The 16,849-nt window shown below is 45.3% G+C and overlaps 1 protein-coding gene across 7 annotated transcripts in view; it reads right to left on the reverse strand.

Annotated features, from left to right (window-relative positions):
• Positions 1-751: 751 nt before the first annotated feature.
• Positions 752-16,849, reverse strand: part of LOC144179637 (uncharacterized) — a 75,126-nt gene continuing 59,028 nt past the window's right edge. For 6 of the 7 annotated variants that reach the window (XM_077708060.1, XM_077708057.1, XM_077708062.1 and 3 more), the window contains 3 exons: positions 11,531-11,669; positions 5,392-5,646; positions 752-1,177 (listed from right to left, as the gene is read on the reverse strand). In XM_077708060.1, coding sequence (XP_077564186.1) covers positions 1,032-1,177; positions 5,392-5,646; positions 11,531-11,669 — 540 coding nt within the window. In that variant the 3' untranslated portion in view covers positions 752-1,031. The remainder of the gene's footprint in view (positions 1,178-5,391; positions 5,647-11,530; positions 11,670-16,849) is intronic. The other variant, XM_077708061.1, reaches the window with a different exon arrangement.

Raw genomic sequence — 16,849 nt, forward strand, 5'->3', positions numbered from 1 at the left:
TACCTTCGCCTTACCCTGACCTTTCCAGAGAACAACAAACTACCCTACGGCTCATACAATCCGGGCTCCTTCCCACACCCTACGTGTCTTCACTTAATGCATCCGAATTGCTACGACGCTGAATGTAAATTTTGCTCAGAAGTAGGAACACTGCACCCCGTAATCCGGGTGTGCGACTTTAGCCCTGAGCACGCTCCTCTCTTTCCGTCAACTACCCAAAAAAGAGCAATGAGAGATGCTGCTGTCCAGGCCCTCTCAATCTACCCAGCTTCAGCGGGTGGACAGAGCACAGGCCGCGCGGTCTGCATACGGGCCCCACAGACGAATGAATCACTCCCCAGGGCTGCACTCTCGGCCGTTCAGAAATCTGAACAGAAGTACTTCTTCCTCCTTCTGCTCCTTCTCTGCCGCAAACCTCGTCGCCTCTGTCCGCGGCGCAGAGACGGAGAAGTCAGATCGTCTAACACCGGGTTGGAGCTTTAATTTTATAGAAAAAGTTTCCACTCTTGTGCTACACCAATACAACTCAACCAAAAACCGTTCATGCGTCATGCATTCATTTAACCTTACCAAGAATACCTCTTTGAAGTAATAAATGGCGTGGTTAAGTGCAATTCACTTTTCTCTGGTTTTACTACTTGTAAAGCAATGTGAGTGAATTTAAGTGACGTCGCATGGGACATCGTTTATGGGTGCAGGTTACAGCTTTGCTTTCCAACCACATTCACGTGGTGGATTGGCGCAATTTTTTTTCGTAGCTGCTTCTTCATCGTTCCTACGCGCGCACGCAGTTATTCCCAGTGGCAAAACTACGGCAATTTCTTCAACTAACCTGCGTTATGAATTTATATTTTACCAAAACACAAAATCCAGAGATATCGCGAATTTCGATCGAAAAGCTCACAAAACCAGAGTAGTGTATATTTGCGTTTAGAGTAACATGTAGACGAGCAAAAAGCATGGGCTATGTACTTGGCATGGTTATTTCTTTACACTTCAAAAGAGGTAGAGCGAATCTTCCGCATCCGTTGTTATTTCGTTGCAGGTACAGGTACGCGCTGTTGCTCGAGAATCTGCTGAAGCAGCTGTGGTCTAAGTAACTTTCCAAACTTGTTGCGCGGAATTTTTTCAACAATTGACACGCCTCCTTCAAGATTGTACTTCCGAGGAACGTTTTCTGGAAGATAAAAAAAAAAGCGAAATTAAACAAATGAAAAGCAGTGAAGTGAAAACGGAAAAATATTGCTGTTAAAACTGCACTTTAACATTCAGAAATTATTTCTTCATATCGACATTTGGGAGCCGGAGACTCCCCTTAAAACCTAGAAGAAGGCAATTGCGCTGGTTCCTATAAAATCGCCAGCCACATTTCATCATGGACAGCTGCGGCTATATTTTGCGCACATTGCTCGGGATACGGGTAGTTGCTGCGACAAAGCTTATAAATTTGGTCTGCGTTGCAGGAAACAGTGCACAATGTATAACAATTTTTCTTCGTTTTATAAACAATTGTGCAGTGAAACACCTCCTGTGCGATTTAAGGTAGTAGCTTTGAACCGTAGTCCATCCCACACTGGCATAGAACTCTCCCTCTCTCTTCCTCCGTCTTTCTGACTCTCGTGGTAAATGTGTTTTTCATCTCATTTGTATGTTTTCCCAATGGTACAGTCGGCACCACTGTTCCAACCGCCCAAGTTCGGATGCTGGTGCAGGCATGAATAGTTCCCTGTGACCGGGTCTAGAATAAAGCAATTATCCGAGCACTGTTTCGGAAAGTAAAGTAAAATGTAGTACTTTTACAAATTGCCTACTGATTTTCACAGGGCCTTTTATCAGTCGCAACTGCCCTTGCTGTTTATAGTGCGGAAAAGATACTGTGAGCTAACCTAAGAACCCCTTACAGTGTAGTTAAAGTGACGGGGATGCGAAAGCGTCCATGTCCGAATGCCAAAAAAGTCCTCGTATTATCGTAGATTATCTTCTTTTACGCTTTTGCTATTCGCCTGCTCCACTTGTTGACACCGTTTTATCCCGCTCTTTCTTTTTCTGCTCAAACAGCCGATCATCCTTTACGTAGTCCGGTTTACGAAGTGTAGTGCAATTCAATGTTGAGACATTCCCCACCGCTCCCGCGTCATCGATTGAAACAGCCCGCGTCCCCAGCTCCATTTTTTTTTGGTTTCTGCAATGGTGGAAGTACTTTTCGCTGGCTTTAACATCTTGAGTCGGCATTGTTTTCGTTCTAGTGTATGCAGTTATCCTGGTTGTCTTTAACATCGAATTAACGCGCGGTTTTTATTTTAATTGCTATTTATAAAATTAATACATCGAACATTCCCCACGAAAATAACCTCGATACTCAAGTGTTGCTCTTATTTCTTGCTACAAAGAACGAATATTTCCTTTTCTCTGATTGATGGTGACGTGATGAACCCTGCCACCGGTTTTAGCAGTTTGGGACCTTATTGACTGAATGTAATATGTGTTCAAGTAATCTTTTCACTGTTTTTATTTAATTTTGATTTGTCGGCTGGTTTTGTGTTTCTAGGAGCCAAACACTAAGAGCCCGCAACACGTATTTCAAATTTCTCACACTGCCTGAAGCCCCGCTTCTGTTCTGAAGGTTTGCCCGCCTAATTCGCAGACATTTATAACAAAACTCCACTTTTTGAAAGGCGCGTAAAATAGTCTTCAGATCGCAAATTCTACAATGCATGTTTTCCAGAATTGAAACATCCTTTCAAATTTTACTCGCTGCGATAAACGAGCGCAAGTTGTGATAGTCTAATATCTTTAATAGTGTAGATTTCTGTTGTCGCAATATTAATTATATACCTGATAAACTAGGGCTCTCGCAATGTTTAAACCACAATTGCATATCTGTTCTAGTCATTGCATCGTACCAATATTCGCAACTACGAGCAAAACTTCTTTCGGCCTATGCTGCACAGCTAAACAAATTTCTTCTGGTAAGCCCACTTTTGAATTACGCTTGCGGTCTACTAAACCTTGGTTTTCACAAGGAAATTTCAGTACTGTAAAGAGCCCAAATCGTTTAATTTATTCTGTGGTCCCTCTAGTACTGCGCCGCACATGACCTAGTGAAGTGACCCGGCATACACGGCACATAAAGAAATATAGTTATCCGCTAGTTTTTCTGTGAAATAAACAGTTTTGGCATTGAAGTTGCTATTTCCGGGTGTTGATCTATTTCGTGGAGCGGCCACAGCAAGCGAAATATTGAGCTTCAGATACCGTGAAAACATCATTATTGAATTTGCAACGACAAAATAACCATATCATTCGTTATTTATAGGAATGTAGAAAGCATAAACACGGGAATATAATCGCGGAATCTAGGTGAAACCTTTGTGCTTTGTAAAAAAATTGGTTCATGACGGCAATATTCAAGTTATGCTCCACAGTCGGAAAGATAACGCGAAGCTTGGTTTATACCGGCGGTGGTTGCTTCCGGTAACTGCTCAATTGGCACGTACATGCGAAACAGTATTTTTTTTCTTTTCGCCTGCGTTCACGGCAGCTTGCATTTTATAGACGCTTCCATTCACAAGATCCATTTCGTAGGACACCTCAGCCACGTCAAAAGTAACCACTGCCTTTAGAGCAAAACTAATTTTTTGTGCGATGTTCCGTCAGGAACGAGATTAGTCGCGTGGGTCCTGTTAGCTAAACCACTGAAAGAAAAATCAAGCGCCGTGCTCTTTTCAATGGGTGGGCTTTGTAGCAACGACATATATTGTCAACCACTCCAATTAAAACGGGACTGCCCCTCATGATGCTCCGCACCACTACCCGAAGCTTTATGCAGTCCTATCTTTACTTTTGTTCAATGACGCACGGTTAAGAAAAGGGCCGTGTAAATACAAGGACACATTTGATAGCCTTGTAAATCAGTCATGTTTCACTCGACCAGCAAATAACAAGCGTATACACTCGGTTCTCTCCATTTCACCACGTTGAGGCTCTCAGTAAGCTTGAAAAGTCGAATTACCAGTTACTGCCATTCTATATGTGTACACCTATGTCACGCTTAAGTTTATGCGTTTTAAAGCGAAGCTTTTTACATCTACCCCACGGGTTCTGTCGTGACCGTTGTTGTCAACAGAAACTCTCGCGAACAAATACTTGCAGGAACTGCCAGGAATCGAACCTGGAACTAATAGATAAGCGGAGCGAGAGCTTGTTCTCTCCCCGACTGAGCTACGAGCCCCGCAGAAACGTTGCAGACAGACGGCGCAGACAGCCGACGCACCCACCGAGAAAATCTGAAGGTTTACTCTTCTTCACCGCCCTCCCCCCAACTTCCGTGCGTTCTCGCTGAATGAACGTGATAGCGTCCCGCGACCTCTCGCACCGCGGCGCACTCCGCCCACTGCACGTGCAGCGGTCGTGTGCGTGTCTTGCACATGCACTTGGAGTTGTAAAAAAAAGGAAGCTCACTCCAACGCATGGCATCATAGTCGGTTCGGATCTTGTCGCTCCCTTCGGCGAAGGCAGAGACGGATAAAAAGTAAGAACGTCTAACACCGGGTATGAACTTGCTTTAATTGTATCAAAAAAATAGTTTCTGCTCATGTGCTTCACCAATACAACTCCACCAACCACCGTTCATGAATCATGCGTCGATTTAGCCTTATCAAAGAATATCACTTTGAAATAGGAAGTGTGGTTAAGCGCATTTCACTTGTCTCTGATTTCAATCTTTCTAGAGCCACGTGTGTGATTTCAAGTGACATTGCATGGGTAATAGTTGTGGCGGTCATTTACAGTTTCGCTTTCGAACCACCTTCACAGGGCGGATTGGCGGGTATGTTTCTGCCGTCACTTTATTCCGATGCATATGATTTACACCTCTGTATCCCAACCCTCGCTTATCTCTCAGTACTCATTTCTTGAGCTTGAGAACCACCAATTTCTGTGAACTGAGTTAAAGTTTGAAATGTAGTTTTGAGAACAACGAGCACTTAAATTGTACTGAGCAATGACATGCTGCAAATACAGCCTTTTCTGATAAAAAAGATCTTAGATTCCTTGGATAATCCCATCCGAACACTATTGATACACTAACTGAAACATGCGTGTTAAAGGTTTGGCAAGTCTTCGTGGATAAAGTAGTCAGAGTTACTAGAAAAACGGAACTTCTTTCACGCAAGATGAGCTGAAGACCACCAAGTGCCTAAGGTTTATAGAAGCCTTCAAAAATACCTTCCCCTGCCCACTCTAACAAAACTTCCTCCCATAATGCAACCATTCAAGTCACCTCCTTCCTGTGGGAAGGGTAAGAAAAGGGGTTCAGTGTTTGCGCTACTTATAATAAGGCAGGAAACCGAAGGAGACAAAGAGCGTGTGAAAAGCAATCACAGTACTGACCGTTTACATACCGCTGGAAGTACTCGATGCCAGCAATCTCATTTCCGGGCTTGGGTACCACCGCCGCATGGGGCACATGGCCACCGGCGTCCGCGTCTGGTATTCCTACCACCCCGCAGTCCAGCACTTGGGGACACTTTAGCAGTACCGCTTCTATTTCTGTGGGAGCGACCTTCCGACCACGGTAGGAAAAGAAGTCGCGACAGCGCTGAACCACGTAAAGCCACTCCTCCTCGTCATAGTAGCCCACGTCTCCTAAAGAACAAAAGGTGATCCCCAACACTCAAAACGTAGTAATACATTTTGTGAACAATTATCTTCCTGTAAACGAACCCTCTTTTGATATTTGGCGCATTTTCCGAGCTTCACTATAAGATCTCGATGTTGTTTCGATAATTCTCTAATTTTTCAGCGTTCCAAATGAAATCGAGCCACTGAATACCGCATTAAAACGCACTTTTATTCGGTTTTACGCATTCCGCTCAGTATCGGCGTTTTTAAGGGGGCAATAAATTAAATATAATGGAACTTGTTATAACCGATAAACATCCGCTCAATGCCCACTTTGAAAGCGTGAAGCACAGTAAGCATCCTAGATAACAGTGTGACATTTGTGACATCGTAATATCCGAAACGCTCGCCTGTTCCCTTCAAACACCATAGCTTTATTTACAGCCTGGTCGTACTGAAATATTTCGTCATTCGTGATACCTAATCCATTTTAACAGCTTCGTGTTCCTATTTCGAGAGGGGCTTTTAATGACACTGAGAAAGAAAACTTCGGTGGAAGATGACAAAAGAATGTTGCGAGTTTGTGCCTCGGCGAACTTATTACAGAGCCCAATTTTTTTATTGCGTAAAGTTAAGAAGAGAAGCAAAGAAAGCGAGAAACCCGATCAACCAACAGGGATCGCAAGATTCAAATCTGTAAGTTGATATTCACTATTTATTTCCATTTCCCGTGCATTCGCTGCATTTTTTGGCTTCCTACGGTCATAGTAGAAAGCTTTGTGAGTGTTCCGAACGCGGCTGCTTTAATTTATCTTATCAAATGTGTTCGTTCCTACCAGTGAATATTTTATAGGCAATGGAATTTACAAAAACAAATTGTTACTCGTTCCAACTCTTGCTTGGTCACAAATTTGTAATCGTGCAACTAAATATAGCCTCATCGGCTAAACAAACGCTTTTGTACTGTTTTAATTCAGTCGCGCTGATTACAGTTGTATTATCAATATTTGAATGTCTTGCTTCCATCACTTTCAATCACAGAATATATGACGTTTGTGCACTACTTGATAGTTTTCGTGATATTGTCGAACAGTAGAGAGCTACTATTGGGCTTGAAAAGTGCGTAAAACACCACCTAAAACAAACCAAATACATAACCAAAGTTATTAAAAATCTTGCCGTATAAAGCGACCTGACAAATGTCGACACTTTTTGTTAGCTCTGCGCACATCACTGCTTAGGTATTGCGATATGCTTTGAAGGATAAAATGAAGAAAGCGAAAAAAATTTACTTTAACATCGCAATGAAACACTTAATGAAGGAAAATTCAACAAAATTCTGGACGTCTACCACTCCCAAGTGTTCTGTATAGTCCTGTTTTATTACAAATGAACAATCAAGCTCCGCTCCCAAAACTTCTGTGGCAAGCTTCAGCAGATATTTCAAGTCTGCATTCACTCGTGATAACGGCACTAACTGACAATAGGCTTGAAACGCTGAATTACGTTTCAAAACATAACCATGACTGGCTCAGTTGTTCGCAACTAAAATCTGACGTGACGAGCAGTTTGGCACCTGGGGCGGTATTCTCGAGTTCTGTCCCTTTTGCGTCCCTTTCAAAAGTGTCCCTTTTGGTAAGCCCTGATTGGCTAAAAGCAAACAACCGGAAGTGACGTAACGCAAGTGCGGCAAACCTACTGCCAAACTTCCTCCATGCTGCCAACGTCCACTTCTTCACCGGAAGTACGTCACGATGAAAGGGACGCAAAAGAGACGTTTTCAAAAGGGACAGTTACGAGAATACCGCCCCTGATGGGATACTTAAAGGCCAACTTGTACCCAAAATTTCGACCTCTTGAAAATACCATTTCCGCTCAGTCTGCTGAAAAAGAAACCAAGACGCAAAATACAACAGCTGAAATACGCGCGTGGACGCCGCACGCGGTCAGCAAAAATCGACAATTTTGAAACCGAAATCGACAAGAGCGCGGCCGTTGAAGTAACGTTGCAGCCGTCCAGCGAGCGGTCGGGAGGTCACCAGCTCGGGAGCAAGCCTGCGCGCAAGCTCCACATGCGCACGGGGCAGCCAATGGGTGAAGCGTTCGCAGCAGAGCTCGGCCGGTTCTCCAGCTGCGTGGCTGGCCAGAGGAAAAGCCACCGTCGGCTGGAGCGTCGGAGGCGCGTCATGGCTATTTGCGCGATCCGCCGGCAGGTGCAGCGGGATCTGCTGTGTAGCTTTTTTAAGCGCTTCTGACTGATTAACGAGGCGTTTCGCGGGCTATAAGTCATGTCACAGCTAATTGAGTGGTACTTACTACACATGAGCAATAAATTTGGTCGAGGTGATATTTGAGCGCTGCTGCAATTCAATGCATTTTGAGCCGTTACTCGGAATGGTACCCTCGTTATCAAACAGTATTATTTAATAGATCACTTGACTCGGGCGCTGTACTCAAACCATGAAAATTCATAAATATCATTTTTGCTTCGTCAAAGTTTGGTAGGAAGTAAGTTGCCCTCGGTAACTACTAGTGCCAGTATTTTCATTTTATTGCGTAGCATTCTGAGGTGAGTGCCACCATAGCCACGTCCGTGTAAGGCCCTGCATTCACACAGAAATGCAGAATTGGTGGATTTTTCGTATTGGATCGCTATAATAGCGTAAATATACATAATGTACCCAAGAGAACGTTTGGAAAACAAAAATAAAAATAGAAAACAATAATTTTACAAAACTGACATGAAGAAATAAAAAATAAGCATCTTATACACCTCCTCCAAAAACCCAAGAGCAAACAAAAAAGCACGCAAAAACCGCTGTAAAAATGTATGAAAGTAGCAACCATATAACACCCTGCATTTTCACAAAAATTTATACCTGGCGCATGTAACCCAATTAATTGTTAAAAAGCGAGAATAGAAATAATTGGTCGAAAAAATAAAAAAGTCAAGAAAACAAGAAAAAAAATACCAATATAAAAAAACGATATGATGTAGCAAACAATAGTATCTGATACACTTCAAAATAAGTAAAAAAGGCCGCAAAAATAGTTGTTAATACGAATAAAAAATAGCGCAAATAAGCAAACCGTGTAACGCTCGGCATTTTCACAAAAATTCCTTTCTGCGGGAAGTTGATTGATTTATTATGGCGCTTTAACGCACCGAAACTATAGAGGTTTTTAGGCGTGCCGTAGCAGTGGGCTCGGGATTAATTTGGCCACCGAGGGATCTTTGAAATATCCCACACACGGGCGTTCTGGCTTTGCTCCTCCGTCAGAAAAGCGTCCGCCAGACCCGCAGTAGTCGGAACCGCGTCCTTGGGCTTAGCCGCCCAGCGGCTTCGCCATTAAATTAATCTACTGGGGCGGTAACACGAGGATGTAACGCAATTAATATTCGTTTTAATAGCGTAAATATTGATAGATAGCTTGTCAAATAGAATTTTGGAAACCCCAAAATTATAAAAAATAAAAAAAATGTTACTAAATTGGTCTGCCGAAATTAAAAAAAAATTCACAGCATATCCACGGGGTGAATGATGATGAGTGGGCGAAGCTCCTGAGGGGAAATCATCGGTAAGACCGTCACTCTTCAGTGAAAGTTCGCCCACTACATCTGTGTCCGAACGTAACGTCTAGAAAGTCTCGCTTAAACCGCGCGTCGGCACCTTGGGGCTGAGCTCGCCTGATGCGTTTTGCAGACGCCTCACGAGCTCTCACTGCATCTGGGTCTGCCTGCCGATACGCGCGCTTTCTCACATACTTGATCGTTACAATAGCGTAATAAAGGATAACACTATCTCGAACAGAATTTTGAAAACCCGAAGAACAAGAAAGAAGAAAAAATAATAATTTCATAAAAACGATCTCACGAAATCAAAAATATGTATCTTGTTCGTATCCTCCAGGAGCTTAAGAATAAACAAAGAAATCCCGCAAAAGAACTTTCGAAGTACGACTAAAAATAGAGAGAACGAAACAACCCTGCACCTCACCTTGCATCCGCGTAAAAATGAAGGGAGCTCACACTGACGCGTAAGACATGCAGGTAGTGAAGCTGCACGTAACCTTCACGACCTGCACGAAGGTTTAAACTCACGACTGCAGCCGATTTGCTTCTTCTTCGCTGCCGCAACGACCTTTACTCCATCATTGTTGCTATAAGCGTGAGCTTCGTTCATATTTTTGAAAGTGACAATTATTGGGCATCGCCTTGGAGGGGCGTATGCTATGACTTGTCTATCTCGTTCCGAGCAAGTGTTGCCCCGATTATGGCGAACGATGGAGTCTTTCTCGTTTGCAGCAAGTGTTGCCACAATTACGGCGACCGCAAGAGATTTTTCTGTCCAATCTTGGCCAATCTCTCCCTCAGTGGACATGCTTGGTTTAACAAACGTGCTGAGGGGACCCCGGGAGGTATTTGTGAGGCACGCACACACGCGCGCTCGTCATTTTCTTCGTCCTTTTTTAACTGCCGTGCGGTTGCCTCAATCTTGGCCAATATCCCTATGAGCGTATGCTTGGCTTGACACACTTGCGCAGGTGACGCTGGGCGGTTGCTTCGAGGCACGTACACCCGAGCACCCGGCATTTTCTTTGTTTCTTTTAACTGTTTGGCGGTTGCCTCAAGCTTGGCCAATCTCCTTAAGTCGGTAGGCCGGCTTGACAAACGTGCGCAGGGGACGCTGGGTGTTCGCCATCAGGCACGCACACACGAGCGCTCGGCATTTTCTTGTTTTTGATAAATGCCGGGCGATCGCCGCGAGGCACCCGGTCACGTGCGCCTGCCCGACAATTTCTGGGTATATTTAACTGCTGACACAAAAAAATTACGATTTGCCCAACAGCTGCATAATAAAATACACAACTGCCACTAAAGGCACTCAGTCACTATAATGGCATAAATTTGCATCGATAAGGGAAGGGGAGAAGCCAATTCGCGGGGGGGGGGGGGGGGATGGGGTTCAAGAGCGCTGCATCTCCTCTTTCCCCTCTTTCTCTATTTTTCGCTGATGTTAGTTGCACACCACATCGATATTTCAAAATGCAAAAACGAAGATATAAATGAATATGCTGAAAGAAGATTATAAGGTATTTTTCTGGCGCAGGCTGTCTTCAATGTTTTCAACCGGAGTTATAAAACATCTCCAGAACAATATTTCTGGTTAGGCCACTGACTGGAGTAAAGTAACAAAAGTAGACTGCAAAACGACAGAACAACACAACGTCCATGGCTATTCACAGCCAAATCTGGCTGTAAAGAACTCCCACTCTAAACAAGTGGCAAAAGGCTACACAATACTAGATAATTCTGTTAAATTCCTCTCATTTTTGTAACACCACAGAGAGGCCCCGCTTTCCCCCATTTTAACTCCCATGTTCAAACATATAGAGCAGCATGCATGAGGAAAACACCTTTTTTGGGTGTAATATTTATCGCAAAACAGTTCGCGGTGTCTTCCTCCCGGTCAAGACAATTTTACTGCAAATAAGACGAACAGAAAAATGTGTTACTTGATAGCACCAAGTCCCCCTGTATGAATTCCGACACGTAGCGATCCCTTGAAACGAACATAAACTGGCAATTTTCTTACAAAATATGCGTGCAGGCTTCATTTATCGCTCAACGCTTGAACGAGTTGTTGATATCTGGAAATTGCTCAACAGGGTTCCAAAATTTAAACCAGCAAAAATAATAATTTTAAGCAATTAGAAAACTCTAAACATGATATCAAAGCCTAAATAAACATGATATTGGACTGAAATAAGCCAGCCTTTAAAGTTTGGCTTCTATATGAGCGCACTGATTAATAAGTAGTTGTAAGGACCAGTGCTGTACGGTGGAACTTGGTCTCAATTTACGTAATATGGGTGGTTTGATTCGATTACGGATGTTTCGCATTACCTGTCTTGTACCAGCCTTCGGAGTCGGTGAGCGTCTGATCAAGGCGGCCCCAATATCCCAGGGCGAGTCCCAGACCTCTCAACACGATTTCACCGAGCTCACCAGGGCCGACGGGTTCCCCCGTTGCGGTGTCTACTACCTACAGCGAAATAATTGACGCACGTTATTTCCCGGCAGAGGAGCAAAATCGAATGTGTGTTAAATAATGTTTTTACAGTATTCATTTAAAGGAGATTTATTATTGCACACTGAACGAAGCGTGAATACCTTACTCACATACACTTGTAGGGCTTCGCGAAAATCGCAATTCCCGCCTCTTTTAGGGTTGCTAATGCACGATAGACACCTTGTTGCGTTCCAATTTGCTTATTTTATTCATCTGGATAGCTATTTAAAGCGTACATTATATTCAGTACAGTTGTAAATATCAACTGTGAGTCACGCATCAAAATTTGAATGAGTTCAAGTCAATCAGGCAACAGTCAATCAACGAAAAAACCTGGTTGTGAGGAGCCGCTTTTCCTTCTGCGAAGTATATGACTGCGATTGGGAATACCGCAAGCAGCGAAATAAATTTACGCCTGGCGCGGAACCCAAACACAGACTTACTACAGCATGGCAATTTTACATCATATTTCACCAACTGTTTTTACCTACAACTGCACAACATGCACCTCGCCTTGCCGCCTCGCCTCGCCTCAATCTGCCGCCAATGCCTTGACTGCGCGTTAATTTTATTCATTATAAACAACATTGTAAAGAAAATACTTTTTGTGGTGAGGAAATTGGCCGACATGGCGTAGAAGAAGCCATGCGATTTGGTAAGTTATTCCTCCTGCTCCTCCTTCTCTTCCTCCTCCTCCTACAACTCTCCTCCTCCCTCCTTCATGAGCACATCAATACCGCTGGAAGACTCTTATGCTGATTCATTCAATTATCTGACTTCCCCCCGGCCCTACAAGGCGTATGTGTTCTTTTTGAAGTCTTAACTACATAGCTTTTTTAATTGTAAAGAACACGTTCACACTAATTAGACCAAATTCAAGCCATCGCCAATCCCACTTAGTGGGTATCCCGGCCCTACGGAGCGTGTGTTGTTTTTGAAGTCTTAAGTGCATATTTTTTTAATTGTAAAGAACACGTTTACACTAATTAGAGCAAATTCAAGCCATGGCCAATTCCCCTTAGTGGGTACCTGACATCGCCCCAAAGGAAAAGAAGAAGAAGACGAAGAAGAAGAATATACTGGGAAGTGAACATTTGGGATCAAAAATAGTATAGGTCACATCCTCAGTAAGTACAAAGTTGCTTGGCCAATTCCTCGCGTGGGTATGTGTTCATGTTCTGAGGCAACCAACCAACCAACCAACGTGGGCAGTAAGAGGCAAGATAACGACGCGATGGTCGAGTTGTACTCGGCAGGAAGTGAATGCCCAGAAGACCGCTACGCCAAGTCGCATCCTCCTCCTGGCATGCAAGAGTTTCAACGCCGTCTCTGCGGCCACAGCAACGCGGCTTTCATCCAGTGAAATCGCGGTTCACAACGCCGCGTCTTTGGTGAATCGCGACAGCTCCGCCGGACAGCGCACTGCTACAGCTCACCGAAGCCACCGAACCCGCACGTGATCTCAAACATGTGCAGGTCGGACTTTCGTCCACAGGGACTAGTGATCAAATTAGGTTTTCGATGTTCCTTTCTATATTTGGTATTTAATTTGTCCCGTGAATATGTACTTCGTTGTTTTGCCGACACTAAATCGCCTGGCTTCTTCTCCGCCGTGTCGGCCAACCTCCTCACCACAAAATGCATTTGCGTTACAATGTTGTTTATAGATGAATGAAATTAAGGCGCAGTCTAGGCACTGGCGGCAGAGTGAATGTGATCGTCCATCGCCGGGACCAATTATGTTTCTGCCGTTTTGACCAATCGATCGATACAAACGCGTCTTTATAAGTAAGGAAGAGGGTGTAGCGGAAGAATGGAGTCCGAAGCCACCGCAACGACAGAATAACTGTATTTCAATCACATTGACTTGCTTGTCACTACGATCATGGCGCCCGAAAGTTCCTCGTTTTTCTCCTCTTCTTTCTTCCCTAGCGTCCTCAAGCCATGTCCTCTTCTTCCTCTCGGTTACTTTGCTGTGTGTGACAATTAATTCAACATCCTCCCCTCCCCACAAAAAATGTAGTTCAAGCTCCTGGCGTTGTCCGTGAAGTCCTTGACTCAAGCCTTTCCCGGTACGCTTAAGACACTGCACATCGAGTTCGTCTCGTGGAGCAAAATGGTTCAGTGTCACACCTACTACTTTCCACCGAGAAGTGAAAACTTCCTTCTGATTCAGTAATGTACGCCCTCTTCTGTTATTCTCGACCTTTCATCCTCCGCCCCTGCACTGTGCACAGTGCTCCGTGACGTGCGCAGTATAGTCCCCTTTGTTTTCTGCAGCTGGAGAATAAAAGCTTTCAGGCGATGAACCGTAATCTGACCTGTAATGTGAGACGACCGAATGTCTTCTTTGTAGCTCGTTTTGTTTCGCTTTGCGCCATGGACGGTAAATTGCTCAGTCGGAACACTTGACTGCTCCAATTTTGGCTCGCCTTTTGTGGAAGCCATTTTGTGCCGGGAGCTCTTTGACCGAACTTGTGAAGATGGTGTACCTTGGCTACGGAAAAGTCTCGTACGTTTCTTGCGTTTTGACTGGAGCCCTGTCGTACTTGCCGGTCGCTCCTGGTACTGATCACTATAATAAGTACGCCTGCGTCTGTCACAAGCTTGATGCCATTTTCGCAGACTTGATTCTTTGCTGTCGCCGCCTTTACAGTGTCTGGAAGGCAGGCTCCTTTCGTGTTCGTCATCTACTGGCTTTGCTTCAAACATTTCGAGATTTCCAGGACCCCAGAATCTACTAACCACTTCGCCCACCGCCTCACAGTTGGGGCCTACTTTCAACACGCAGACGTTTGATGCAACACCCGATGAACTGAGTACGGAAAGGGGACCCTGGAACATCCACCAGAAGACAGAGTTGAGTGCAACTAATCTATTGTTTCTGGGATGACGATGTACCTCTGCGGTCATAACCTTCCAGAGATGATCAGCTCCCAGTAGCAGGGAAATCCCAGGAACCACCGCCATGCCGGGCTGAAGAAGCTTGTCCGCAATAGGCTGACCGGTAGCTTCGAGAGACAAAACAAAGTCACTTTCCATTGGCACTTGCGCGATGTCCTTGCAAATGAAAGGAACTTCGATGGCTTCCACAGAGAACAGTTCGTCATTGTACTGACTGCGGATGACCAGTTCCACTAGACGGCATTCCTTTGTTGCTGACGTATCGTGACCGAAGATGTTCAGTTGCAAGCAGGTCTTCCCAGCTCCCGTAAACCAAGGTTACGGGAGACATCTTCTCGGATGAAAGAGCGCTGACTTCCCCCATCTACGATACCACGGACGTACGCACACTGCCGACCCCCATAAATCCAGAGCCGACACGTTTGCAGCAGTATTTCCGTGCCTAGAATGTGTTGATTGCTGGAGTGAAGGCTACTGGCATTCAACTTCCTCAGGTTATTTGCTCTGTCAGTTTCGCGGCGCTGCCAGGTAGGATCACAAACCGATGACACATGTCGCCCGTTGCAGTTCGCGCACGGGACATTGCGGCGACACTCTTTAGAAAAATGTCCTTTCAAAGTGCACCGAAAACATCGTCTGTCGGCAGCCAATTTCCTTATCCGATCCTTATGACTGATGTTGCCGTCGCATAATTGCGTGTAGTGATGGTCTGAGTCGCAGAACAGACAACTGGATCCGCCCGAGGTGCTAAAATTTAGCACAGCTGCCGTTGGCGGCATGCCCAAACCTCCCTCGCCATCTTGCGCTTTAGGCCGGGCTTGTTCCTTTTGGATTTCAACTCCACTCCGTTCTCGGCATTTCACTTCAGTCATAAGGTGGGTTAAAAGCGCGTCAAGCTTGCCGTCAAGGGACGCCGGTGGCGCCAATGCTCCGCCAACGGAGGACTCTCCCTCTCGAAGGCTTGATGTGTGCGAGCTATGTGCTATCTGTCGGTGATAAGCAACGACAATGTCTGATGGCAAGGCTCTCAGTAGCACATCAGTCATCATCGTGGAGTACGTGGCAGAGGAAGCCTTCAGAGCCGCGAGCCCACGAACATGACACTGCGCGTGGTCCAGCAGTCGTCGCAGTCCGCCGACATCATTCGAGGACACACTGAAGGAAGCACTCGAAGCTGCGCTAAATGCTCCTGCACAATGCGGCGGGTGTCACCGAAGCGCCGCGAAAGAATTTCCACGGCGTGTGGGTAACAATCTTCCGTGGGTTGCAGCCCGTCAATGAATAAAGCAGCCGACCCACCCAGCAGCGACCGAAGGTAATTGAACTTCTCTCCATTGTTCAGGCTTGGGTTTTCGTGGACGGCTGCCTTGAACTGCGCCCAAAAGCTCAGCCACTGGCACAACTCGCCGTTGAAGGTTTGCAGCTGCAGCGTCGGGAGCTTCACGGAGCCTACCAGCCGATGACGCCCGTCACTGTGAGACTCCGCCGCCGTAGCTGAAGCTGTCGACCCAGGCAGGCGTGAACCACTCCGAAGTAATTTCTCCTTGGCCTTCAGCTGGCCCAGCATGCCTTTGGCGGCGTCCTCATATTTCAGCATTGATTCATACTCAGCCGCGAAATCTTCGTCGGATATAGCGTCTTCCAACTGGGCATTCAGCTTACTCAACACATCATTGTTCGACTGCAGACGCTCTATGAGTGAGCCCAACATTTGCACATCCGCGGTATCCAGTACCGTCTTAGCTTCATTGATGAGCCTGGTATTTTGCTGCGTACAGTGCGCAACACCCTTGTCTATAACACTGAGTTCAACTTCAACTGGTTACCTCTCAAAAATGCGGACTCAAAACATTTCACAAAAACGTTGAGGTAAAAATATACAGTGAAGACTTCAGAATGACACAATAGTTTTCTTCAAATGCTTTTCATCCGAGGCAAGATAAGGCTATAAGTACAAAACCTGTGTTATAGACAAGGCTGTTGCCCTCTGTACGAGCCGTTCTCTTTTCTTTCAGCTTGTGCATGCTGCGTTACGTGCCTCTACCTGGTCGACACAGTCACCGCTTTCAGTCCGCTTGGATCTTGATCTGCCGATCTCGTAGCTCCGACTTCGTTCCCGGGTTTACAGGCACCATATGTAGCGGAAGAATGGAGTCCGAAGCCACCGCAACGACAGAATAACTGTATTTCAATCACATTGACTTGCTTGTCACTACGATCATGGCGTCCGAAAGTTCCTCGTCTTTCTC

This window comes from Haemaphysalis longicornis, unplaced genomic scaffold (assembly GCF_048455015.1).
Source record: "Haemaphysalis longicornis isolate Haplotype H1 unplaced genomic scaffold, Haemaphysalis longicornis Haplotype H1 scaffold_4, whole genome shotgun sequence".
NCBI lineage: Eukaryota > Metazoa > Arthropoda > Arachnida > Ixodida > Ixodidae > Haemaphysalis > Haemaphysalis longicornis.